The sequence below is a fragment of the Chiloscyllium plagiosum genome, unplaced genomic scaffold (genome assembly GCF_037043375.1).
Source record: "Chiloscyllium plagiosum isolate Xiang-an unplaced genomic scaffold, Cpla_swu_hap1 HiC_scaffold_6, whole genome shotgun sequence".
Lineage (NCBI taxonomy): Eukaryota > Metazoa > Chordata > Chondrichthyes > Orectolobiformes > Hemiscylliidae > Chiloscyllium > Chiloscyllium plagiosum.
Window position 1 is genome coordinate 110,439,516 of NW_028270144.1, and position 27,838 is coordinate 110,467,353.

Sequence of the window (27,838 nt, forward strand, 5' to 3'; positions counted from 1 at the left end):
GGAGATACATCTCTCAGGCTCTGGGTACTTTGCAGTACATTTGCCGGAAATGATATACTTAAACTGTGGCAGGGACTGAAATGAGATATACCTAAAAATATACCATGCGCAAAGACAAAGAAAAGTACCTGCATAGATTACGATCCCCACAACTTCTTCAGTATTTCTGACAGTGCATCCCCGAAGTAAGAGGTTGTCTTTAGAAAGTCCAGCTCTCTTTCCATTTTTGTATACTCTGCAACAAGAGAAAATGCCAATTAGATATTGCTTTGTCCCACACAAGCTTTGAGTCATGATTAGATTAGATTCCCTTCAGTGTGCAAAGAGGCCCTTCAGCCCAACAAGTCCACACCGACCCTCTGAAGAGACCCATCTCCCTCTGACTAATGCACCGAATACTATGGGCAATTTAGCATGGCCAATTCTCCTGGCCTGTACATCTTTGTGACTGTGGGAGGAAACTGGAGCACCCGGAGGAAACCCACGCAGACACGGGGAGAATGTGCAAACTCCACACAGACAGTCATATGAAATACAATTTTTGGTTTAGTCATCTATGCAATGTGGGCGTCACTGGCTAGGACAGCATTTACTGCCCATCTATAATTGCCCAGATGGCAGCTAAAAGTCAACCACATTGCTGTGGTTCTAAAGTCAAAGAAAGTTGACTGGATGAGGATGGCAGATTTCCTTTCCTAAAAAACACAATAAGACCATAAGACATAGGAGCAGAAATTAGGCTATTCAGCCTGTCAAGTGTGCTCTGCCATTCAATAATGGCTGACAGGTTTCTCAAGTCGAAAGTGTGGTTTTGGAAAAGCACAGCAGGTCAGACAGCAACCGAGGAGCAGGCAAATCGACATTTCGGGCAAAAGCCCTTCATCAAGAATTCCTGCTGTGCTTTTCCAGCACCACATTCTCGACTCTGATCTCGAGCATCTGCAGTCCTCACTTTCTTCTGATAGGTTTCTCAACCCTGTTCTCCCGCTTCCTCCCCATAACCTTTGATCCCTTTGATCCTCTATCCCGGTTTTAAATATACTCAATAACCGGGCCTCTACAGCCTTCTGTGGCAATGAATTCCATGGATTCACTTCTCTGGCTGAAGAAGTCCCTCCTTATCTCCATTCTAAAAGGTCTATCCTTTACTCTAAGGCTATGCCCTCGGGTCCTAGTCTCTCCTATCAATGGAAACACCTTCTCAACATCTGCTCTGTCCAGGCCATTCAATATCCTCTGCGTTTCAATTCGATCACCCTTCATCCTTCTAAACTCCATTGAGTATAAACCCAGAGTCTTCAAATGTTCCTCATATGTTAAGCTTTTCCTTCCTGGGATCATTCTCGTGAACTTCCTCGGAACACCATCCAGGCCCAGTACATCGCTCCTGAGATATGGGGTCCAAAACTGTGCACAATACTCCAAATGTGGACTGATCAGAGCCTTACTGAGCCTCAGAAGTATATCATAGCTTTTATATTCAAGTTCCCTCAAAACAAATGCCATTGTTACATTTGCCTTCTTCACTACTGACTCAACCTGCAAGTATACCTTGAGAGAACTCTGGACTAGAACTCTCAAGTCTCTTTGCACGTCAGACTTCTGAATTTTCTCCCCATTTGATGGTAAACCAGATGGGGTTTTTCTGATAATGGGTAATGGTATATCTCATTTCAGTCCCTGCCACAGTTTAAGTATGTCATTTCCGGCAAATGTACTGCAAAGTACCCAGACTCTTAACTATATATTTTAAAAAATTATTTTTGGATTCAAATTCTACCATCTGCCATGGTGGGATTCGGACCCAGAACGTGACCTGGGTCCCTGGATTAATAGTCTATTAATACCAATATGCCATTGCTTCACTGACTTTAAGTCACTTTAAGTTATCCGTAATACTAATCGGCTGCTGCTATGTTGCATCCTTGTTAAGTCAACCACCTTCATTCCAGGAATCTGTCTAGTGAATGTCTTTTGAACTGCCTCCAATGTTGGTATACCCTTTCTTAAAAAAAGGGGCCCACAACTGCATATGGTATTCCAGGTGTGGTCTCATCAATACCAACACCAAGTTGTAACCTAGATAGTGTCATTCAAACCCACTACCACTACCATCCAGAAGGACAAGGCTTACAGGTGTATAGGAATATTGCCACCTGAAAGTTCCCCTCCAAGCCAATCATCATCCTGACTTGGGATTATATCACTACTCCTGGAAAGTCTCCCTATTGGCAATGAGGGTCTACTTAAACCAAGTTCAAGAAGGAGGACCCCCACTAATTTCTAAAGGGTAATAAATGCTGGCTGCCAGCAATGCTCACATCCCATATATAAACAATAAAAAGAAAAAACACCTTCCTCGGTTTGGGAAAGTTCTTCTGAGTGTTACAAGCAATCAAGTTGTCAAAAGATATTGCTACATTTTCTCCACAAAGGAAGTGCTCACTTCACCCATCTAAGTTAGATTGTAACCATTACATATAAACAGTCCAGGGAGGTTTGCCAGTTACAAATCAATCTGAAGTTGTGTAAATAATATCCTTTGTCTATAGAGTTGCACGCACACATACAGTCGCTCACAACCTCTGCTTGGTCAACCTCTGTCGAGGCTAAAATATTTTTCCAAATTCATGGCCAACCCATACTCAGAATTAATGTTAGAAAAAAACTAAAAGAGAATTGTTATAAAAATCAACTTATCTATCTATGCAAAAACTATTGACCCTAATTACTCTGGGAAGGCAGCTGCAATGTTCCTGCATTTATATGGCCAATTATGCTGTAAACCAGGTTACATTCTACTATAAAATTTGGCAACAATTTGCTCTTATATTCTGTTGAGGGGTATAACTGAATGCAAATACAATTGCTACTATTACAAAATATTTGCATATTGAAATATTTCCTGTTCAGGAAATCATTATACTTATCAATTGTGTATATTATCTGATGGCCAAACTTGACACTAGTTTTCATATTGACTGAACACAGTTCAAATAGCTGACAGGCTTCCAATAGAGAAGGGATTCAGCTTTGTTACAATGGTTTCAGCTGAAATCTCATCATACTTAGCACACATTGCAATAGGCAATTAATTGCAACCATATAGAGTCATAGAATTAAAAGACTCTTCGGTCCAATCAGTCCACATCAACCATGTTCTCAAACTAAACTAGTCCCACCTGCCTGCACTTGGCCCATATCTCTCCAAACCTTTCCTATTCGTAAACTTATCCAAATGTCTTTTAAATGTTGTGAATGTATTTGCATTCACCACATCCTCTGGCAGTTCATTCCACACATGAACCACTGTGTAAAAATGTTGCCCCTCATGTCCTTTTTAAATCTTTCTCCTCTTACCTTTAAACATGCCCCCTAGTTTTGAACTCCTCCACCATAGGAAAAAAAACCCTTGTCATTCACCTTATATATGCCCCTCATGATTTTATAAACCTCTATAAAGTCACCCCTCAACCTCTAAACTGCAGTGAAAAAAGTCCCAATCTTTCCAGTTTATTTTTAAATCTCAAACCCTCCATTTTTGGTAACATCCTGGTAAGTCTTTTTCTGAATCCTCTCCAGTTTAATAGTATCTAGAGCCACGAAACCCACAATTGGACAGATTTGTGTATTTAAATATTTGATGGCTTGCATGTTTCTTTTGGTTTGTGGGATATGGGGGTTTATAAAGTTTATATTTGTTGCCATCCCTATTCGCATCCGAGAAGAGTATGAGGAATAGTCTTACTGAGGTCCGTCTGATTTTGGGATACTGTCAGTGCCTTTAGGGGCACAGTATATTTTATTCACCCATAATATGTGAATATCACTGGTTAGGCCAGCATTTACTGCTTATGCCTTATTGCCCAGAAGGCAGTTTAGAATCATTGCTGTGGCCTGGAGTCACTGGTAGGCCAGGCCACTAAAGATTTCCTTTCCAAAAGTATATTAATGAATCAGATCGGTTTTTACCATAATCGACAGCATGTATATATGGTGTCAGTTAGGTCAGCTCTTTATTGCAATTTTCTTTAAACTGAATTTAAGCTAGCAAATTTTGAGAAGATTTGTAGCTCAGGTTGAGATTCTGGATGTAGGTTTGTTCGCTGAATTAGAAGGTTCGTTTTCAGACGTTTCATCACCATACTAGGTAACATCTTCAGGGAGCTTCCAAATGAAGCCTTTGAAGGTGCTACCTAGTATGGTGACGAAACATCTGAAAACGAACCTTCCAGCTCAGCGAGCAAACCTACATCCTGAATTTAAGTTTTGCCATGAGCCATGGTGAGATTTGAAGTCATGCATCTGGAAAATTGGCCTGGAGACATTGGATTGGTAGTCTCCTGACATGAACACTGTGCCACAGACTGAACGGCTCCAGCATTTTCATCCAGTGAAAGTGAAGGAAGAACGATAGACAGCAAACTTTGTTTAATCTGGCACCTCCCTCGATAAACAGCAAAAAATAAAAATCTCAAATATTAGTTTACTGCATTATTGCAATCTCCGCAATGTCTGAGTAATTGGTTGAGGGTGTAACTGAGAAGCTGCATTAATGCTAAGTTTTATTTAAGGCAAAGTTCCATTATTATTTAAATGTTTTAACACTGTAAATAAAGTTTAACAGTGATGTGTATACCTCCGTATTACATTTCTATTACTTACTATGTGTTTTTGCACTGAAGTTTACAACTGCAATTTTGATCAACCAGTACACTCCTGGGTCCCATGGTACTGGTTAATAAAAAAAAAATTGCAGTAGTTCCAAGTCAGGATGGTGAACAACCCAGAGGGCAACTTGTTGGTTGGTGTCCCCATGTACCTGCTAATCTTGTTTCCACAGATGGTAGAGGTCGTGGATTTGAAAGGTGCTGAAGAAGACTTGGTGGGTTGCAGCAGTGCAGCATATAGATGGTGCACACTGCTGCGACTGTGCTTTGGCCTTGGAGGAGGTGATTGTTCAAACTGGTCCATGGGATACGAATCAATAGCTGCTTTGCCACAGATGGTGTCCTAAAGATTATCCACTTGCTTTTATTCTCATTTGACTTTTCCCTACCAGTTTCTAGATAATCGAATGGATCATGAGGCCACCTCAGAGGGTGGTCAAGAACCAAGCACATCTCAGATGGTTTGCAATCACACTAGGCAAGGACAGCAAATTTGCTTCTCTCTGACAATCTGATATCTCTCCTGGTCATAACAATTAACACAAGCTTTATAATTTTGTCCTGATTTATGTAACAATTTGAAACTGCCCCCCAACAGCCACGGTATAATTGAATTCAAGTCTCTGGAACATTAGTTCAAGCCTCTAGATTAGTATTCCAGTAACATTATCTTTATATTACTGTGCCCATGCATTTTATATCATTTTTGCAATGAGGAAGCAGATGTGAAACCCACATGAATGAAGTGCACATTAAAGTGTCTCATTTTGCAAAGTGCAACGATAACAGGTACCCTCAGTGTGAGTGTCATTATATTGTGGGCACGTGGAGCAACATCCTCCACATAGGGATAAAAAAAAGAACAATATTTCAAAAGGACAGCTTTTGCATTTTAAAGTCTCGTGAGTATATTAAAAGGCCCTTTGTGGTTAAGAGAAGCTTTATGATTGCGCAGTTCATGACATCATCTGAATTCAAAAGACAGATATAATCTTTTTTGACGAAACCATAAGTAGATTCAGAAACATTATTCTGATTTGTAGCAATATCATAATACGATGTTTACAGTTGATACAAAGGAATGGAAGAATGTGTTCTTCCATACTACAGTGACTCCACTGTTTTTTTGTGCAGATAGTAATGTTCGCATTAAATATAAATTTCATGAACTGATCCCACAGCAACAAAAAATATGGTGCTTAAATATCCCCTTATTCTACTCAGGTGATAATGTCACTGGACTAAAATAATTGAAAATCCCTGTTTAATGATCCGGGGCATGAGTTCAAATCCCACAATAAGTAGGTAGTCAAATTTTATTTCAATTAAATGTGGAATTAAAAGAATTAATGGCAACAGTGTAACCACTGTCAAATATTTCAGAACTCATCTGATTCACTGATTGCCTTCATTGGTTAGTGCACTGAGTACAGGAGTTGGGAGGTCAGGATGCTGTGCAGGACATTGGTTAGACAACCTTTCAAATATTGCGTTCAATTTCTGCTATAGGAAAGATGTTGTGAAACTTGAAAGGGTTCAAAAAAGATTTACAAGGATGTTGCCAGGGTTTGGGGGGGCTTGAATTTAAAGGAGAGGCTGAACAGGTTGGGGCTGTTTTCAGGGGAGCATCGGATTCTGAGAGGTGACTTTGTAGAAGTTTATAAAATCATGAGGGGCATGGATAGGATGAATAGCCAAGGTCCCTTCGCCCAGGGTAGGACAATCCAAAACTAGAGGACATAGATTTAAGCTGCAAGGGGAAAGAATTAAAAGGGACCTAAGGGGCAACATTTTCACATAGAAGGTGGTGCATTTATGGAATGAACTGCCAGAGGAAGTGGTGGAAGCTGGTACAAATGCAACATTTAAAAGGTATCTGGATGGGTACATGAATAGGAAAGGGCCAAATGCTGGTAAATGGAACTGGATTAATTTAGGATATCTGTCCGGCATGGATGAGTTAGGCCAAAGGGTCTGTTTCTGTGCTGAACATCTCTATGACTCTGTGTCTATTAGGAGGGACAATCAGCCATTCTTACCTGGTCAAGCCTACATGTGACTCCAGAACCACAATAATATGCTTGATTCTTAACTGCCCTCTGAAATGGCCTAGCAAGCAACTCAGTTCAAGTGATGCAATTGGACATGGGTAACAATTACTGGTTTTGCCTTAAAGCCCACATCCTATGAAAGAATAGAGTCAAACAGTACAAGGGCACTAGGGATTGCCAATAATTGACAGCATTGCAGCAACACCTACATCCCATACAAGAACACAGCAGAGAGCGGCGCGAGCTGGGCGGAAGTGAGGTTGGAGCGCAGAGCTGGTCAGGAAGGTAAGTGATTGATATATAAAGAACTTACCTTGACGCCAATGGTCTTTTTACAGCAGAGAGCGGCGCGAGCTGGGCGGAAGTGAGGTTGGAGCGCAGAGCTGGTCGGGAAGGTAAGTGATTGATATTTGAGTGGGTGTGTTCTAGACCCCAGGCCTCCCTCCCATTCTCCTCCTCTAACCTAATTTTAAAGTCCACAGGTAAGCTACTCAGTGTTCTTGTTTTGGAGACGAGGTGTAGAGTAATGGCAGCGCAGGCAGTGGAATGTTCCTCCTGCAGGATGTTTGAGGTAGGGGTGACCACCGATACTCCTGCTGACTTCATCTGCAGGAAATGCAGTCAGATCCTGCCCCTCACAGAACGAGTTAGGGAACTGGAACTGGAGTTGGATGAACTGAGGATTATTCGAGAGGCTGAGAGGGTGATAGATAGAAGCTACAGGGACATAGCTACGCCAGAGAACAGAGGTAGCTGGGTAACAGTTAGAGGTGGGAAGGGGAGGAAGCAGGCAGTGCAGGGATCCCCTGTGGTCATTCCCCTAAACAATAAGTATACCGCTTTGGATACTGTTGGGAGGGACAGTAGCAGGGGTAAGCTGCAGTGACCGGGTCTGTGGCGCGAGGTCTGGCTCTGAGACTCAGAAGGGAAAGGGGGAGAGGAGGAGAGCGCTAGTTATAGGGGACTCTCTAGTTAGAGGGACGGACAGGCGGTTCTGTGGACAAGGGCGAGACTCTCGGATGGTTTGTTGCCTCCCGGGTGCCAGGGTCCGAGACGTCTCGGACCGTGTCTTCAGAATCCTTAAGGGGGAGGGTGTGCAGCCAGAAGTCGTGGTGCACGTTGGCACCAATGACATAGGTAGGAAGAGGGGTGGGGAGGTCATTCAAGAGCTCAGGAAGTTAGGCTGGAAGCTAAAAGCTAGGACAGACAGAGTCGTCATCTCTGGGTTGTTGCCGGTGCCACGTGACAGTGAGGCAAGGAATAGGGAGAGAGTGCAGTTGAACACGTGGCTGCAAGGATGGTGTAGGAGGGAGGGCTTCAGATATTTGGACAATTGGACTGCATTCTGGGGAAGATGGGACCTGTACAAGCAGGACGGGTTGCACCTGAACCAGAAGGGCACCAATATCCTGGGGGGTAGGTTTGCTAGCACTCTTCGGGGGGGTTTAAACTAATTTGGCAGGGGGATGGGATCCGGACTTGTAGCCCAGCAAGTAGGCTAGCTGTTTGTCAGGATGTCCAAGAATGTGGGGAGGCTGTGAAGAAGGTAGCACTGACAGGGAGTACTTGCGGACACAGAGATGGGTTCAAGTGCGTATACTTCAACACAAGGAGTATCAGAAATAAGGTGGGTGAACTTAAGGTGTGGATCGGTACCTGGGACTATGATGTTGTGGCCATCACGGAAACGTGGATAGAAGAGGGACAGGAATGGTTGTTGGAGGTTCCTGGTTACAGATGTTTCAGTAAGATTAGGGAGGGTGGTAAAAAAGGAGGGGGGGGGTGGCGTTGCTAATTAGAAATGGTATAATGGCTGCAGAAAGGCAGTTCGAGGGGGATCTGCCTTTGGAGGTAGTATGGGCTGAAGTCAGAAATAGGAAAGGTGCAGTCACCTTGTTGGGTGTTTACTATAGGCCCTCCAATAGCAGCAGAGATGTGGAGAAACAGATTGCGAAACAGATTTTGGAAAGGTGCAGAAGCCACAGGGTAATAGTCATGGGCGATTTCAACTTCCCAAATATTGATTGGAAGCTCTTTAGATCAAGTAGATTGGATGGGGCGGTGTTTGTGCACTGTGTCCAGAAAGCTTTTCTAACTCAGTATATAGATTGTCCGACCAGAGGGGAGGCCATATTGGATTTGGTACTCGGTAATGAACCAGGACAAGTGATGGGCTTGTTAGTGGGTGAACATTTTGGTGATGGTGACCACAATTCTGTGACTTTCACCTTGGTTATGGAGAGAGATAGATGCGTGCAACAGGGTAGGTTTTACAACTGGGGGAAGGGTAATTACGATGCTGTAAGACATGATCTGAGGAGCATAAGTTGGGAGCATAGGCTGTCAGGGAAGGATGTCGTGGAAATGTGGAACTTTTTCAAGGAACAGATACGACGTGTCCTTGATATGTATGTACCTGTCAGGCAGGAAAGAAATGGTCGTGTGAGGGAACCTTGGTTGACGAGGGAGGTTGAATGTCTTGTAAAGAGGAAGAAGGAGGCTTACATAAGGTTGAGGAAACAGGATTCAGACAGAGCAGTGGAGGGATACAGGATAGCCAGAAGGGACCTGAAGAAAGGGATTAGGAGAGCTAAGAGAGGGCATGAAAAACCTTTGGCGGGTAGGATCAAGGATAACCCAAAGGCATTTTATGCGTATGTGAGAAACATGAGAATGACGAGAACAAGGGTAGGTCCGATCAAGGACAGTAGGGGGAGACTGTGTATTGAGTCGGAAGAGATAGGAGAGGTCTTGAATGAGTACTTTTCTTCAGTATTTACGAACGAGAGGGACCGCATTGTTGAAGAGGAGAGTGTGAAACGGACTGGTAAACTAGAGGAGATACTTGTTAGGAAGGAAGATGTGTTGAACATTTTGAACAACTTGAGGATAGACAAGTCCCCCGGGCCTGACGGGATATATCCTAGGATTATGTGGGAAGCAAGAGAGGAAATTGCAGTACCGTTGGCAATGATCTTTTCGTCTTCACTATCAACGGGAGTGGTACCAGGGGACTGGAGAGTGGCGAATGTTGTGCCCTGTTCAAAAAAGGGAATAGGGATAACCCCGGGAATTACAGGCCAGTTAGTCGGTGGTAGGCAAAGTAATGGAAAGGGTACGGAGGGATAGGATTTATGAGTATCTGGAAAGACACTGCTTGATTAGGGACAGCCAGCACGGATTTGTGAAGGGTAGGTCTTGCCTTACAAGTCTTATTGAATTCTTTGAGGAGGTGACCAAGCATGTGGATGAGGGTAGAGCAGTGGATGTAGTATACATGGATTTTGGTAAGGCATTTGATAAGGTTCCCCATGGTAGGCTTATGCGGAAAGTCAGGAGGCATGGGATAGAGGGAAATTTGGCCAATTGGATAGAAAACTGGCTAACCGGTCGAAATCAGAGAGTGGTGGTAGATGGTAAATATTCAGCCTGGAGCCCAGTTACAAGTGGAGTTCCGCAGGAATCGGTTCTGGGTCCTCTGCTGTTTGTAATTTTTATTAATGACTTGGATGAGGGAGTCGAAGGGTGGGTCAGTAAATTTGCAGATGATACGAAGATTGGTGGAGTTGTGGATAGTGAGGAGGGCTGTTGTCGGCTGCAAAGGGACTTAGATATGATGCAGAGCTGGGCTGAGGAGTGGCAGATGGAGTTCAACCCTGTCAAGTGTGAGGTTGTCCATTTTGGAAAGACAAATAAGAATGCGGAATACAGGGTTAACGGTAGGGTTCTTAGTGAGGTGGAGGAACAGAGGGATCTTGGGGTCTATGTTCATAGATCTTTGCAAGTTGTCACTCAGGTGGATAGAGCTTGTAAGAAGGCCTATGGTGTATTAGCGTTCATTAGCAGAGGGATTGAATTCAAGAGTCGTGAAGTGATGTTGCAGCTGTACAGGACTTTGGTTAGGCCACATTTGGAGTACTGTGTGCAGTTCTGGTTGCCTCACTTTAGGAAAGATGTGGAAGCTTTGGAGAGGGTGCAGAGAAGATTTACCGGGATGTTGCCTGGAATGGAGAATAGGTCGTACGAGGATAGGTTGACAGTGCTAGGCCTTTTCTCGTTGGAACGACGAAGGATGAGGGGTGACTTGATAGAGGTTTATAAGATGATCAGAGGAATAGATAGAGTAGACAGTCAGAAACTTTTTCCCCGGGTACAACAGAGTGTTACAAGGGGACATAAATTTAAGGTGAAGGGTGGAAGGTCTAGGGGGGATGTCAGGGGTAGGTTCTTTACCCAGAGAGTGGTGGGGGCATGGAATGCGCTGCCTGTGGGAGTGGTAGAGTCAGAATCTTTGGTGACCTTTAAGCGGCAATTGGATAGGTACATGGATGGGTGCTTAAGCTAGGACAAATGTTCAGTACAACATCGTGGGCCGAAGGGCCTGTTCTGTGCTGTATTGTTCTATGTTCTATGTTCTAACAAAGAAACAAAACGGCAGTCACCTGAGAAAAGAAATCGAGCTACTGGGCCGCATTAACCTATAGTCGAAAAGCTCAAGCTTATGCCTCAACACTTCTACTGTTCTAATGAAGATGGAAACTTTCTTTTTTGAACTCTCATCAGAATATACACAAGGCAGTGGCACAACTCAATCAACAACTCGCAAGAGACACCTTAACAGTCAAATCGCCACCATCACAATTATTTCACACTACAGTTTACACTTGACAAGCAATAACAAAAGATAATTAAGGAAATCCATGGATAAGCTAAACTAAGTTCAAGAAAGTGCAGACCAAGTACATGCTTTAATACGGTCAGCAGACTTTCCTCTTGTTTTGTACTACCTGCATGACTGATCTATAGATGACGCATGCAAGAAGGGAGACTGCCTGAAAATAACACCCAAAGAGTTGAAGTTAATTTCAGGGATCAGGAGACACTCACATACATATCCAAACTTTCCTTCTGTCATCCAGAGATGATCTGAATCCTTCCAATTCATTAACTCATCCAACATGAAAAGTCCATGTTCATAAATGAATATAATTCAAAACGTGTTTTATTCCTAAAGCAAAAAAAGCCTCTCTCATCCATGAAGGGTACCACAACTTGTATCAGTACATGTGGCTGAGGGAAGGTTAAGAGAGATGAGCCCCCAAGCCTCCATGTCTGATCACTGGAAAGTGGAACACGTGCAGGTGCCATTTGAGGTGTCTGTGATGCCCAGCCCTGGAAAATGGCCTATCCATGCATGAAGGACATACATGAAGCATGAATGTACTGTAACAGGATACCAGGGAACTGTCGAAGCATAAAGGAAGAGAACAATCAATGGGAAACTCAATGTGAATGCAACCATTCCTAGCGAAACCACAAGGGTGCGAAACCAAAGCGCTCCTGACTTCTTTCTAATGAAGCAGGTGGTGACGGTGCCAAAGTCTCTCGCATCTGCACCCTATATCTGCAAAAGTGCAGCTTGTCACAACTTCAACAGTCAATAAATAACGTAGCAAATCAGACCAATATCTGATTCTACACACTGGAAAAAAAAAGACGAGATGAAGCCAGTCATATACTTACAGTAAATTGGCTCAGCCAAAGTAATTTATTTACTGTGGTGAATTACAGAAATATTTTCATGCTTTAAAGATAACACCACGCCCAGAGTCCCTAAATATCAGCGTGCGATATTTCTTGGTCTCGTTTAGAACACTGACCAACAGGAAAATGAAACACCTTTGCCGAGAAATACATCAATCATTTCCCATTTAATACAACTTTTCATTATTTGTTTGATGGCAAGGTGTAGCAATATTGCATCTCCCAATATTTTAATGGATTGAAGTCATTTGGCAGGAGGTATAGCCAGATTTTCACATACATAATGACTGAGCTAAAATCAGAATGACAGGAAGGAAAAATGGGTTAAAGTCCAAAATCAGAATTAATATTATGCAACCTCGGAATTTGTTTCAGGTTGTGCTTGTTGAAATATAATCATGGATTAGTTCTCTGAAGTAGAAAAGTTAACCATTTTTCTGTTACGTTTTTGTTTTACAGCTGTGGTTTTCCAATTGGCATGCAGCAAATGTTGACACATTTCCTTGGGCCTCTGCAAACAATGACATACTTTCAGGGGGCCCCCTCTCCCAACTCTAACAGTTCACTCTCGATTTCACTGGCAAAATTCAACAGACAGTTAAAATCAGCCATACTGTTGCCTTCCTGCATGTTGAAATCTTAACCTGTTCTTTTGTAGGCAATCAGGGAACCTGGCAGGTTAACAATCAGCTTTTTGTGAATATATTGACTCCTCAAGAGTCTATTATGCTTCGTTTTGTTTTACCTAAATATTATTCGCCATATCATTTTGGTGATGGGATGCTGTGGCTCTACCTTGTAGTTCCTCTTGCAACATGTTTGAGGTGAGGGATGCCATGGACGTCCCTCCTGATTACACTTGCAGGAAGTGCACCCATCTCCAGCTCCTCCAAGACCGTGTTAGGGAACTGGAGCTGGAGTTGGATGAACTTAGGATCATTCGGGAGGCAGAGGGGGTCACAGATCGGAGCTTTAGGGAAGTAGTAACTCCAAAGATGGCAGATAGATGGGTGACAGTGAGGGAGACTGGGAGGAAGCAGCCAGTGCAGGGACCCCCTGCGGCCGTTCCCCTCAAGAACAAGTATACCGTTTTGGATACTTGTGGGGAAGACGACTTACCAGGGGTAAGTAACGGGGCTCAGGCCTCTGGCACGGAGCCTGTCCCCGTAACTCAGAAGGGAAGGGTGGAGAAGAGCAGAGCAATAGTAATTGGGGACTCGATAGTTCGGGGCACAGATAGGCGGTTTTGTGGGAATGAGAGAGACTCACGTTTGGTATGTTGCCGCCCAGGTGCAAGGGTACGTGATGTCTCTGATCGTGTTTTCCGGGTCCTTAAGGGGGAGGGGGAGCAGCCCGAAGTCGTGGTCCACATTGGCACCAATGACATAGGTAGGAGGAGCGCTGAGGATGTTAGGCAGGCTTTCAGGGAGCTAGGTTGGAAGCTCAAAGTTAGAACGAACAGAGTTGTTGTCTCTGGTTTGTTACCCGTGCCACGTGATAGAGAGTCGAGGAATAGGGAGAGAGAACAGTTAAATGCGTGGCTACAGGGATAGTGCAGGAGGGAGGGATTCCGGTATTTGGATACTGGGGTTCTTTCTGGGGAAGGTGGGACCTCTATAAACAGGATGGTCTGCACCTGAACCTGAGGGGCACCAGTATCCTTGGTGGGAGGTTTGCTAGTGCTCTTGGGGGGGGTTTAAACTAACTCTGCCGGGGCATGGGAACCCAGACTGTAGCTTTAGGGTGCAGGACCTGGAGTGTAGGGAGGTTAGGAACATGGCATCAATTTCAAAGGAGGGTGCCTGTAAGCAGGAAAGTGGCTTGAAGTGTGTATACTTCAATGCAAGAAGTATACGAAATAAGGTAGGTAAACTTGCAGCGTGGGTTGGTACCTGGGACTTCGATGTTGTGGCTATTACGGAGACATGGGACAGGATTGGCTGTTGCAGGTCCCAGGGTTTAAATGTTTTAGTAGGGTCAGAGGTGGGGGTAAAAGAGGGGGAGGCGTGGCATTGCTTGTCAAAGATAGTATTACAGCTGTGGAAAGGACGATGGATGAAGACTCACCATCTGAGGTAGTTTGGGCTGAAGTTAGGAATAGGAAAGGTGAGCTCACCCTGTTAGGAGTTTTTTACAGGCCTCCTAATAGTCCTAGAAATGTAGAAGAAAGGATTGCGAGGATGATTCAAGAGAAGAGTGAAAGTAATAGGGTGGTTGTTATGGGGAACTTTAACTTTCCTGATATTCTGATATTGATTGGGAAAGCTATAGCTCAAGTTCGTTAGATGGGTCAGTGTTTGTCCAATGTGTGCAGGAGGGTTTCCTGACACAATATGTAGATAGGCCAACAAGAGGTGAGGCCATACTGGATTTGGTTCTGGGTAATGAACCAGGCCAGGTGTTAGAATTAGAGGTAGGTGAGCACTTTGGGGACAGGGACCACAATTCGGTGACTTTTACTCTAGTGATGGAGAGGGATAAGTGTGCACTACAGGGCAAGAGTTATAGCTGGGGGCAGGGAAATTATGATGCGGTGAGGCATGACTTAGGATGTGTGGCTTGGAAAAGTAAGCTTCAAGGCAAGGGCGTAATTGATATGTGAAGCTTGTTCAAGGAGCAACTATTGAGTGTCCTTGATAAGTATGTACCCATCAGGCAGGGAGGAAAGGGTCGTGTGAGGGAGCCGTGGTTTAATAAGGAATTGGAATCACTTGTTAAATGGAAGAGGGCGGCCTATGTAAAGATGAGGCGTGAAGGTTCAATTGGGGTGATTGAGAGTTATAAGGTAGCCAGGGAGGACCTGAAGAGAGAGCTAAGAGCAGCAAGGAGGGAACATGAAAGGTCCTTAGTTGGTAGGATTAGGGAAAACCCTAAGGCTTTCTATAGGTATGTCAGGAATAAAAGAATGACTAGGGTAGGAATAGGTCCAGTCAAGGATAGTAGTGGGAAGTTGCGTGTGGAGGCTGAAGAGATTGGGGAGACACTGAATGAATACTTTTCGTCAGTATTCAATCAGGAACAGGACATTGTTGTCAATGTGAATACTGAGTCACAATTAACTAGAATGGATGGCTTTGAGGTATGTAGAGAAGAGGTGTTGGAAATCCTGGAAAAGGTGAAAATAGATAAGTCCCCTGGGCCTGATGGCATTTATCCTAGGATTCTCTGGGAAGCAAGGGAGGAGATTGCAGAGCCATTGGCCTTGATTTTTATGTCCTCGTTGTCTACAGGAGTAGTGCCAGAAGATTGGAGGCTAGCAAATGTGGTTCCCTTGTTCAAGAAGGGGAGTAGGGATAACCCTAGTAACTATAGGCCGGTGAATCTCACTTCTGTTGTGGGCAAAATCTTAGAGAGAATTATAAGGGATAGGATTTATGAACATCTGGATAGGAATAATGTGATCAAGGATAGTCAGCATGGTTTTGTGAAGGGCAGGTCGTGCCTCACAAACCTTATTGAATTCTTTGAGAAGGTGACTAAGGAGGTGGATGAGGGGAAAGCGGTAGATGTGGTGTATATGGATTTTAGTAAGGCGTTTGATAAGGTTCCCCATGGTAGACTACCGCAAAAAATACGGAGGTATGGCATTGAGGGTGAGTTGGAGTTGGCTGGCCGGAAGACGACAGAGGGTAGTAGTTGATGGCAAAGGTTCATCTTGGAGTGCCGTCACTAGCAGTGTTCCGCAAGGATCTGTTTTGGGACCATTGCTGTTTGTCATTTTTATAAATGACCTGGAGGAGGGGTTAGAACGTTGGGTGAGCAAGTTTGCGGATGATACGAAAGTCGGAGGAGTTGTAGACAGTGAGGAAGGACGTGGCAGGTTACAGCGGGATATAGATAAGCTGCAGAACTGGGCAGAAAGGTGGCAAATGGAGTTCAATGTAGCTAAGTGTGAGGTGATTCACTTTGGTAAGAGTAACAAAAAGATGGGGTACTGGGCTAATGGTCGGATACTTGGTAGTGTGGATGAGCAGAGGGATCTTGGAGTCCATGTACCAGATCTTTGAAAGTTGCCACCCAGGTAAATAGTGCGGTGAAGAAGGCATATGGCGTACTGGCTTTTATTGGTAGAGGAATTGAGTTCCGGAGTACTGAGGTCATGTTGCAGTTGTATAAGACTCTGGTGCGGCCGCATCTGGAGTATTGTGTGCAGTTTTGGTCGCCATACTATAGGAAGGATGTGGAGGCACTGGAACGGGTGCAGAGGAGGTTTACCAGGATGTTGCCTGGTATGGTAGAAAGATCGTATGAGGAAAGGCTGAGGCACTTGGGGTTGTTTTCATTGGAGAAAAGAAGGTTTAGGGTGACTTGATAGAGGTGTACAAGATGATTAGGGGTTTAGATAGGGTCGACAGTGAGAATCTTTTTCCACGTATGGAGTCAGCTATTACAAGGGGGCATAGCTTTAAATTAAGGGGGGGTAGGTATAAGACAGATGTTAGGGGTAGGTTCTTTACTCAGCGAGTCGTGAGTTCATGGAATGCCCTGCCAGTAGCAGTGGTGGACTCTCCCTCATTATGGGCATTTAAACGGGCATTGGATAGGCATATGGAGGATATTGGGCTAGTGTAGGTTAGGTGGGCTTGGATCGGTGCAACATCGAGGGCCGAAGGGCCTGTACTGCGCTGTACTCTTCTATGTTCTATGATTCAGTCATCTCAATCGCTATCAGATAACACCAGGTTATGGTCAAAAAGTGTGGCGCTGGAAAAGCACAGCAGGTTAGGCAGCATCTGAGAAGCAGGAGAATCGTCGATTCAGGCATAAGCCCTTCATCAGGAATGATGCTTGGGCTAGAAACATAGATTCTCCTGCTCCTTGGATTAATGCACAATGCAGAATGAGGCCATTAGAGTTTGACAATTTATCAGGCTCTATTATCTAGTCCTACTCCCCATTTACTGCATACCTGACTACTGAGGAAATCATCCAATGCCTTCGTGAATACCTCAAAAATGAATTTATCATGACAGATGGAATTTAATACTAAAAAGTGTGAAGTGATGCATTTTAAGAAGTCTAAGATGGCAAGGGAGCACACACTGAATGGTAGGAATGCAGAGGATCAGCAGGACAGGTTAATTAGGTGGTTAAGAAGGCATATGGGATACTTGTGTTTATTAGTCAAGGCTTGGATACAAGAGCAAGGAGGTTAGGATGGGGCTATTAGATAGGCTGCAGCTGGAATGCGGTTTGCAGCTCTGGTCCCCACACGATAGGAAGGATGTGATTGCACCAGAGGGGGTTCAGAAGAGATTCAACAGGATGTTGCTTGGGCTGGCACGATTCAGCGATGAAGGCAGACGCAATAGACTTTCTTATAGCAGAGAAGGCTGGGGGGAGGGTGGCATCTCACGGAGGTGTACAAGTTATGAGGGTGGACATGAAGAACTGTATTCCCTTAGAGGAGTCAATAACAAGGTGGAGCTGTTTTCGAGAGGACTGAAGGAAAAAAAATCACCTGGAGGGTGGGGGTTATCTGGAACTCACTGCTTGAAAGAGGGTAGAGGCTGGAATTCTCAAGTCATTTAAGAGCTATTTAGAAGAATACTTGAAATGTCATTGGCACAAGGGTCAGGGTCAAGTGCTGGAAAGCAGGATCACGATAGATAGATGTTTGATGAGTATGAGAAACATAATAGGCTCAGGGCCACATTCCATGCTATGCAACCTGAAGACTCTCTGAGATCAATACTGATGTATTACTAACTATATTGTGTCAGGATCATTTACTGAGAGTGCATTTGCATATATTAGTTGTCTCACCTCTAATTCATCTGAGTTTTGGTAGTGTTACACTCATTAGGCAATGGATTTTTAAATCTAGATCGTTTATCACGTGTTTCTCTATTGGAAACATTGACTCACACAGTTCTCATTCTGGCTTGTATTTTAGAATGAATCATAATTCCAAAGCCTCAAGAGTAATCTCACAGGTCTTGCTGGAGATCTACTCAGATTCTTCTTGTAGATCCACTCCAGTGGATGATGATCACTCTGAACTGTCTGTCATAAATTTCTGTCTATACAATTTCGATGAACAACTCTTTCAATGTTGGCATATCTAGTCTCAGTTTTATATGTAAATGGTATTGGCTTTCCCTCTTGTACCAGGGATAGAACAAAGAACAATACAGCTCAGGGACAGGCTCGTCTGTCCTCGAAGCCTGTGTCCAACATTTTGCCCTTCCAGGCTAAAATTGTCTTCACTTACAGGATCCGTATTCCCTCTATTCCCTTCCCATTCATGTATTCGCCCGGGTGCTTCTTGAATGCTGCTATTGTGTCTGCTTTCACCACCTCCTCTAGCAGCGCGTTTCAGGCATTCACCACCCTTTGACTTTCCAATCCTTTTGTTGAATCGTCTACTCACAGAGTGACAGTTTTTTCTCTGCTGTAGACATGTCTCCTTGCAAGCTGCTTCTTTTGAGTTTCACAAAATGTCTCTCATGTGACTCTTGATCACTAGTTACTCAAAATCTTTTATCTCCTCATGTAGGTTTGCCTGTGTGTTTTGACAGGCATCAAAGAACTCATATGGATCATACTGGTCACTGAATCAAAATCCTGGAATTCTCTCTCTAACAGCATTTTGAGTACCTACAGTACATGGGCTACAGTGTTTCAAGAATGCAACTCACTATCACCTTCTCAAGAGCAACTGGGGTTGGGCAATAAATGCCGACCCAGCCCACGTTCCATGAAGGAAACAGAAAAAAGCTAAGGGAACTTTCCATTTTAGGGATACCTGCAATTTTTTTTTGCTAGAATCACTTTGACTCCATCAACTGAAGAAACAGCATTGTGTCACCATCACTGTACAATGTCTACGTTTAATGTGATCCCCACTTTCTTGATTCTCTTCATGGCTTCGTGTCAATAGTGGTCATGTTCATATCCATCTACACCATATAGCTGGATTTTGTCAGCAATGCTGATTACTCCTTTACCTTCTGCACTTACTGCTGGAATGTATCTCAGCCCACGTTAATTAGAGAAGGAAGTTATACCAGTTAATGGGCATCTTGAATGTTGTTAACCCCAAAGATTTCGTGTCAAGTTTCACATGCCTGTTATTATTTTTGGGATAAAACTTGCCATAAACAACTGCCGTTGCTAGTGGGATCTCTTTCAGTGTTGGAATAGGGTGTTCCTCCTCTTTGTTGCTTGACACACTGCATCAACAATGCTACCTTTGTTTTGAATCAACTGGAAGTTAGACACTTGTGTAGTCAACTTCTTTATCTGTCCAAACATAGCTTCATTTGCTCTGACAGTGTCTACAACATGTGATATTGTGACGTTGCCCTTTGTATTTTAGGGTGTGCAGCACTCCAAATGAGCTGATCCAGAAGCTTTTCGGCTAGGCCCTTAAATTTACATTTTCTGGCTTCATTTCTCTGATTGATGTTCCAATCTAATCCACACTAAATTCTTTTCAAGTTTGGGTTTCTACTCATAGACAACAGCGCTACCACCATGTTCCTTATTATGGGTCCCGCAGTTGGAACTAAACACACTTTGAAATGGTGAAGCCTCTGTGTGTATTTCTTTCTTTGCTGCCAATAGACTGATGTCTTGCTACACAGCATGTGACTGCAATGTGACAACGAATTAGGTAGCTTGGGATACATATTCATGTAACTGGTTTCTAGCTATTTCCAACTAATACACCAATCTGACAAGGAAGCCACCAGAAAATCTCAGCTAGGTTGGCCTGATGACAAACAGAAATAGACAGAGAAGAGGAAAGCAAAGTTATTTTTATTTAAAATTTCCTCATGACTGGAAGAAGCTTCAGAGTTCCTTTGTGACCTGAGCTAAAGCCTTATATTGAGCATCACCACATCCGCACTGACGATAATGGTTTTCCATTCTCTTCTGAAACACTTTTGTTCTCTTCTGAGATCTGTTCCATTAATGTTCCCAATAGTGATGCCCATGACAGCCAAAAATCTAACTGTGATTGCCGAACAACTCACGCCAGGTTTGAATGGGGCAGACACAAAGTTGGGCTATGCAAATGGTACCCAGGAGACCATGTGCTCCTTACCTGTAAACTAGTTCAATGACAGGCTTTGATTTTAGCTGTATAAAGGGAAATAGGTCAATTTTATAGATTTTATATATATACATATATATATATATAAAACAGCAAGACACAGCAAGAGAAATAGAGGAAGTTTAACTCCTAAACAAAATCAGGTGGGATTAGCTTTGTTTGATGTTACAATGTTAGAGGCCTGAAGTCTGACCTCAACTTGGCAGTTTTCAGATCAAACAGAGGGAAACAAGGGACTGCATTCCCTAAGGCAGTTTTCAATTTAAAATATTATATTCAGATTTTGTACCTCCTATTTAACCACCATTTTAAACATAGCTCTAGACAGACGAGTATTCTGGGTTGCAGGAAACCTGTGCACAGCCTGGCTACTCGTAATAGCTAGTCAATCGTCTCAGTCTGCTGGGCTACAGTCAAGAGAATACACTAAAGGCCATTTATCCTGAACGTCAACAAGACCTGAACCTTTGTAGCCCTTAGATCTCCCAAAACCCTGAAATGGTCCCTTCTCATCCATTTGTTCCTTTGAATTAATATGGCCCTTCAAGCCTCCTCTGCCATTCAGTAAGATTACAGCTGATTTGATTTTAATCTCAATTCTACATTCCTGAACATCCCCAATAATCTTTCATCCCCTTAGTAATCAAGGATCTATCTAGCTTTGCCTTAAAAATATTTAAAGATGCTGCATCCACTGCTTTTTGAGGAACGGAATTACAAAGACTCTCATCCCTCAGAAAAAAAACTGCTTCCTCATCTCTTTTTTAAATGGGTGGCCCATATTTTTAAACTATGACTTAACATCCATCACATTGTGAAAGCTAGTTGGACAAGTAATGATAGATCTTTAAGCACCGAGATATGTAGTTTGAGATCTTAAACCTTCAACTTTGAAGACCTTGCATGAGGCAGGCCTGTTCAATAATCAGACACAGTCACATTTCTGAAATAACTTCACAGAGACCTGTATCCCGTGATCAAATCACCCTTTATTTACAGGTGGAGAGTTGTTGACACTAATCCAACTCCCTCTGAACGAGCTCTCAGAGTGAACAGAACCTCTGACACTCCTGTTTATATCTGTCAGCCAGGGCTCCCTGATTGGACCAGATTAACAGCCCCACTCAGGGAACTGGCTGACTCATTACAATCACTACAATTTACTTTTAGTGTTTACATGTGAAATTCCAGAGCTGCTAGGAAACAATCAATCATAGTAAGAGTAAAGCTGGAAAATGTAATTGGAAAAAAATTTAAATTATGCAACATGCTTGAGGCTGGACAGTTATTTCTGTTGCTGTAACTGATCTAATACTGAAATGTGCCAGCTATAGTTCCCAAGCATGGGGATTAGTGATGGTATACAGTGGAATCCTACCACATCAGAAATTAGTTAGCTCATTTGCAAGAAATCACATTCCCCAAGTAGCTTTCTGGACTGAATGCTTTTAGCCCATCTCAGATTGACAAGTTCGCAACCCAAATCAACATTTGCCCTTGAGACATTCGGTTGACCTTTGAAACTAATCCCCGGATGCCCTTAGGATCTAGAAATATACCATTTTCTCCCTTGAACTCACTTAACGACTGAGTTTCCACAGCCCTGTGTGATAGAATACAGGGATTTATTCACCTCAGTGAAGAAATTTCTCCTCCTTTCAGTCCTAAATGGCTTGTCCTTTTTAACATTTCCAATGAAGGCTCTGGCCCGAAACATCGATTCTCTTGCTCCTCGGATGCTGCCTGACCTGCTGTGCTTTTCCAGCAACACACTCTCAACTCTGATCTCCAACATCTGCAGACATCAATGTCTCCCTGTCCTTTTTAACACCCTCACCCAGGGGAAACATACATTCTGCATCTAACCTACCTTGCCCATTAAAAAAAAATGCAAGTTCCAGCAAGATCACCTTTCATTCTTCTAAACTCTTGAGAATACAGACCCAGTCTCCTCAATCTCTCATCATAAGACAAGCTCAACCTTCCAAGAAGTCTGGCAAACCTCTGCTGTATGCCTTTCATTTTTCCTATCTCAGCCATAGGTTGTGGACATCACTGGCTTTGCCAATATTTATTGCCCTCCCAAATTCCCTTTGAGGAGGCGATGAGCTGCCTTCTATGTAAAGTATATCTTTCTTTAGACAAAGGGACTAATACTGCACAACACTCCGAGTGTGGCCTCACAAAGGTCCTGTACCACTGAAGCAAGACAGCTGCTCTTGGACTTAAATCATCTTTTGCTAAAGGTCAAAATATATTTTTTATTTAATTCATTCACAGAATGTGGGTGTCACTGGCCAGACTCAGCATTTATTGCCTATTTTCAGCTGTCCAGAGGGCAGTTAAGAGTCAATCACATTACTATGGGTCTGGAGTCACATGTAGGCCAGACCAGGTAAGGGTTGCAGATTTCCTTCCTTGAAGGACATGAGTAAATCAGATGGGTTTTTCTGACAATTGACAACAGTCTCGTGGTCATATTAGACTCTCAAGTCCATAGTTCTTTTTAATTGAATTCAAGTTCCATTACCTGCAGTGACAGGATTTAAACACAGGTCCCTATAGCATTACCTGGGTCGCTGGTTTAATAGGAGAAAATGAGGTCTGCAGATGCTGGAGTTCAGAGTGAAGAGTGTAGTGCCCAAAAAGTGCAGTAGGTCAGGCAGCATCTGAGGAGCAGGAGAATCGAGAGTGCCCGAAACATCGTTTCTCCTGCTCCTCGGATGCTGCCTGATCTGCTGTGCTTTTCCAGTGTCACACTCTCAACTTGCTAGTTTAATAGCTATGATACCACTATTCCATCATCTCCACTTTGCCTTTCTCTATGTTTTTTGTACTTGCATGTTAGTTTGCAGTGCCATATGTACAAGAATAGCCAGGCCTCACTTCCCAATTGCCCACCATTTAAGAAACATTATTCCAAGCGGTAGAGATTGCTGGTTTGGGAAGACCTGTCAAAGGAGCATTTGGTGAGCTGCTGCAGTGCACCTTCTACACCTGTATATGCTACACAGTGCTGCTGCCATTGTTCATTCTTCCTCTTACATTCTCCTGTTCTGTGGATGGGTATTTTGAATGTTTGTGATGACAAGTCCGCATTTTAAGTTGTAAAAGTAATGGAAGGATGTGAAGTCTGCAAATTGGTCAGTAAACACGACTATTCCTGCCCAAAATAAACAGTACTTAAAATGCAACAACCCAACATCTGGAATTAATGCAAATGGTGAATTGTTATTGCTTTCTGCTGAACATACTTTGACACTCCATTTTTAAAATGGCAATATAATGGTGTTGTAAAACCTTCTAAAAGAACTTTTCTGACTCCTCCCCACAATTACTATTTTGTCATTACTACTTTGAATAAATAGAACAACATTATAATTGCCTTTCCTCTATTTGCTTTACATGTTTGCTACAGGAAGGAGGAACAATTAAAGTTCATTTTCATTGGAGTTCGTCAAAGGTCAATGACTGACACTGAAGTCCCTATTGAAATACTTGCTGCCTGGATTCACACTTCATTTTCTCCTTTAAATTTCTTGGAATTTCAGATTTCCTCCAACGTTATCATTTCATAACATGTGACTAACAATTTACCTCAGCCGTCTGGTTCACTGAAGTCCTTGAGCGATGGAAATCTGCCACCTTTACATGGTCTGGTTTACAGGTGATTCCAGACCCATAACAATATGGTTGGCTCTTAACTGCACTCCAGTGATGGACAATAAATTCTAGTCAGTGATGCCTATATCCCAGGAACAAATCAAAAAAGATGCTGCCAAGTTTGAAACAAAACAGGGCAATATTATTAACTAATACATTCTCAATTCTATGCACGAACCATTTTATTTAAAGAAACCCAAATATATTTTGCCGCACTCTACTCTAAATTAGTGCAACTTCAAATTTAAAAATGAAAGAAATGCATATGCTTTAATGTTGAGAAGCTAAGTCCAGAAACGATTATGTAAGCAATTCTGCACGTACTCAGGCTACACTCGAAAGTAACCAGGCTCCAACAGACTAATAGAGTAAAGGAAGCATCTGTTCCTTCAGTAACATGAAACACATGTCAGATTAATTTGAGTTAAATCTACTGATATTGGCCTTTCCAGAGTCCAAGCTTGTCTGTCCTAATGATCCTTCTGACTAACTGATTACCTTTACGTAACAGGCACACCACTGCTGTGCCCACATGCTTGAGATGAGCAGATGTGATTAAGGTTTGCGCAGCAGGTAGCTTCCAAAAATAGAAACTCAATTCTTTTTATTTTGTTGTTGGGGATAATCTGGCCTCTCGCTGTATGTGTGCATCTGTGCGTCTGCAACTTGGATCAGTGCATGACCGTGCTATCTCATTTCTCATCCATCCAACAGATTAGCAGTTCATATCATTGGTTCGGCTTAACCAGCTCACTGCAACTGGTGCCCCACTTGATACGCTGAAGCTGTTTATGATTCTGAGATAAGTGTGGGGTGAGGCTGGGAGTGGAGGATGCTGTTCAGGCAGGGGTTCCCTAATCCTGACCATCATGTTCATCATGTTCAAGTAGTGGCACCAACTCACGCTTGATCTCGAACAGAGTTTCCCGAAATATTTCCTGGTGTCATCTCACATTAATGGCTCATTTTAGTGACACAAGTGTGAATACTTGGGAGTATGAGTAGGATGCTTGCAGACTGGGAGCAAATGAAAAGGGTGGGGATAGACTTCAGCTGCAAGTCTACAGTGGGAATTGTTGGATTTTTTATATCTAAAAGCATACACATTTTGTCCAGCCAGGATCAGCCCTCAAAAGGTCTGTCATCATAGAACCCCTACTGCATGGAAGCAGATCTTTCAGCCCATTGAGTCCACTCCAAAGCACCCACCAAAAGCTTTCCCTGTAACCCTGCATTTCTCATGGCTAACCCACACATCCCCAGACACTGTGAGTAATTTAGCATGGCTAATCCACCTAGTGGGCGGTACGGTAGCACAGTGGTTAGCACTGCTGCCTCACAGCGCCTGAGACCCGGGTTCAATTCCCACCTCAGGCGACTGACTGTGTGGAGTTTGCACATTCTCCCCGTGTCTGCGTGGGTTTCCTCCGGGTGCTCCGGTTTCCTCCCACAGTCCAAAGATGTGCAGGTCAGGTGAATTGGCCATGCTAAATTGCCCGTAGTGTTAGGTAAGGGGTAAATGTAGGGTTATGGGTGGGTTGCGCTTCGGCAGGGCGGTGTGGACTTGTTAGGCCGAAGGGCCTGTTTCCACACTAAGTAATCTAATCTAATCTAATCTAACCTGCACATCTTTGGACTGTGGGAGGAAACCAGAGCATTTGGATGAAGTCCACACAGGCACGGAGAGAACATGCAAACACCACCCAGAATGTCATCCAAAGCTGAATTTGAATCAGGATCCCTGGCACTATGAGGCAACAGTGCTACCCACTGAGCAACCAGGCTGCCCCTGTCCTTGAGGCGACAGCCACCATAAAATGGGAGTAAAAAATTAGTAAATATTTTGTGCTGATAATATTCAATTTAAACGCCAGGGTAGTTTCCACTGACTTGGAGCCTATGACCTCAAAATCCCATCTACGTTTGAGAAGTCTTGGTCAAGATTTTTCCGAAACTTATTGCTTGGGGCCTACAGCCAGAGAGCAAAAGTACAAGGCAGCAGTTGGCACAGTTACTGACTGCAGGAGGAGGAGGAGAGAATGTTGGTGGAAGGGAAATACAAAATCCACAACAAAGTACAAGAGACAGAAGTTTAGAATAAAGTAGCAAATGGATAAACCAAATTTATGTAAAGATTAAATGTAATTAAATTATTAACTGTTGTTCTACACATGACCGTGTTAGAATACAACAACAGATTCAGTAAAGATTAACTGGAAAAATGTGACCTTTTCATTTCAGTCCTTAAGTGAAGTCAACCCATTGCGCTGGGAGAAAAATAGGTAGTTTGTCAAAGCTTTTCATCTTACATCCATCATGACATTTCACAAGAATACCAAGGGCTAACAAAAGTCAACATTTAAACCCCTCCTCCCCCACCTCACCCTCCTCCACCATTCTATAGGATCATGGCTGATCCGATATTCTTCTTTCACTTATGACATTCACTTTTCTGCCTGTTACCCTTGATCCCCAACTGATCCCTCCTCATCTCAGTCTTAAAGAGGCATCCCTTCACTCTGAGACAATGGCCCTCTGCTCTCAGACTCTCCTGTGAGGGGGAACATCTTCCCAGCACTTACTCTGTCAAAGCTCTTTAACAATTATAAACGTTTCAGTCTGATCATCTCTCATTTTTCTAAACACCAGTGGGTACAGTCTTAACCTGTTTAGCCTTTGCTCATAAGACAATCCCCACCATACTAGGGATCAGGAGAAAGTGAGGACTGCAGACACTGGAGATCAGAGTCAAAACGTGTGGTGCTGGAAAAGCACAGGTCAGGAAGCACCCGAGGAGCAGAACAGTCGACATTTTGGGCATAAGCCCTTCATCAGGAACACCAGGGCTCATCCTAGTCTCCTCAGATCTGCCTCCAATTAAAAGGTGTCATTCCTCAGATAAAGGGACCAAAACTGTTCAAGCCAAAGAGACATTCTGTCTATCACACAAATTAATAATATGGTACATGAATTTCAGTGCTGTCAGATGGGTAGGCCCAGCTTCCCAAAGACTGGCAGATCCTATCATACTATGTTTCCTTTTGGCATTAACCATACCCAACCAACCTCCACCAGAAGAACTCATAATACAGTGTAGAACATTTGCCACAATTCTGCAGTTGGACAACATTTATTGGGTAGTCTTAAGAGTGTGAAGCTATACGTGCTATTCTTTCACGGGATGTGGGTGTCATTGACAAGGCCAACATCTGTTGCCCGTCCTTAACTGCTCTTCAACAAATCTTGCTCAACAAATGACAAGATACCACATTACTGTGGGTGTGGAGTCACATGTCGACCAGTAAAGGTAAAGATGACCAATTTCCCTCTCAATAGGGCACCAGTGAATGCATCTGTGATGACATTCGATTGTAATTTCATGGTCACCATTACTTGGACCAGTTCTGAATTCCAGATTTATGATGAACTGAATTTAAAATTAACCAGCTGCTTTGATGGAATTTGAGCCCATGACCCCAGGGAGTTAGCACTGGGCTTCGAGGTTACTATTCCAAGAACATAACCACAGCTTCCCCATGTTTGTAGCAAAAGCTGCAGTCTTCCCTACAGAGGCAAAGCAGCATGGAGCTGTGCAGTACTCACATATATCCTCGAAATCGGTTCAGATCATTGTGTGGCTTTTCACATTCTATCTCACTGTTAAACTTCATGGGGTCAAATTCTGTTTCCTAAACACAAAAACAAAGGGAAGAAAACGAACTGTTATTAGATTAGATTACTTACAATGTGGAAACAGGCCCTTCGGCCCAACAAGTCCACGCCGACCCTCTGAAGAGCAATCCATCCAGACCCATTCCCCTACATTTACCCATTCACCTAACACTACG

General features: G+C 43.3%; 1 protein-coding gene across 3 annotated transcripts in view; it reads right to left on the reverse strand.

Moving 5' to 3' along the window:
• The window catches only part of atp10a (ATPase phospholipid transporting 10A), a 369,418-nt gene that overhangs the window by 80,670 nt on the left and 260,910 nt on the right, over positions 1-27,838 (reverse strand). For all 3 annotated transcript variants that reach the window (XM_087988354.1, XM_087988355.1, XM_043692276.2), the window contains 2 exons: positions 27,594-27,679; positions 129-235 (listed from right to left, as the gene is read on the reverse strand). In XM_087988354.1, the coding sequence (XP_087844480.1) occupies positions 129-235; positions 27,594-27,679 (193 nt within the window). The remainder of the gene's footprint in view (positions 1-128; positions 236-27,593; positions 27,680-27,838) is intronic.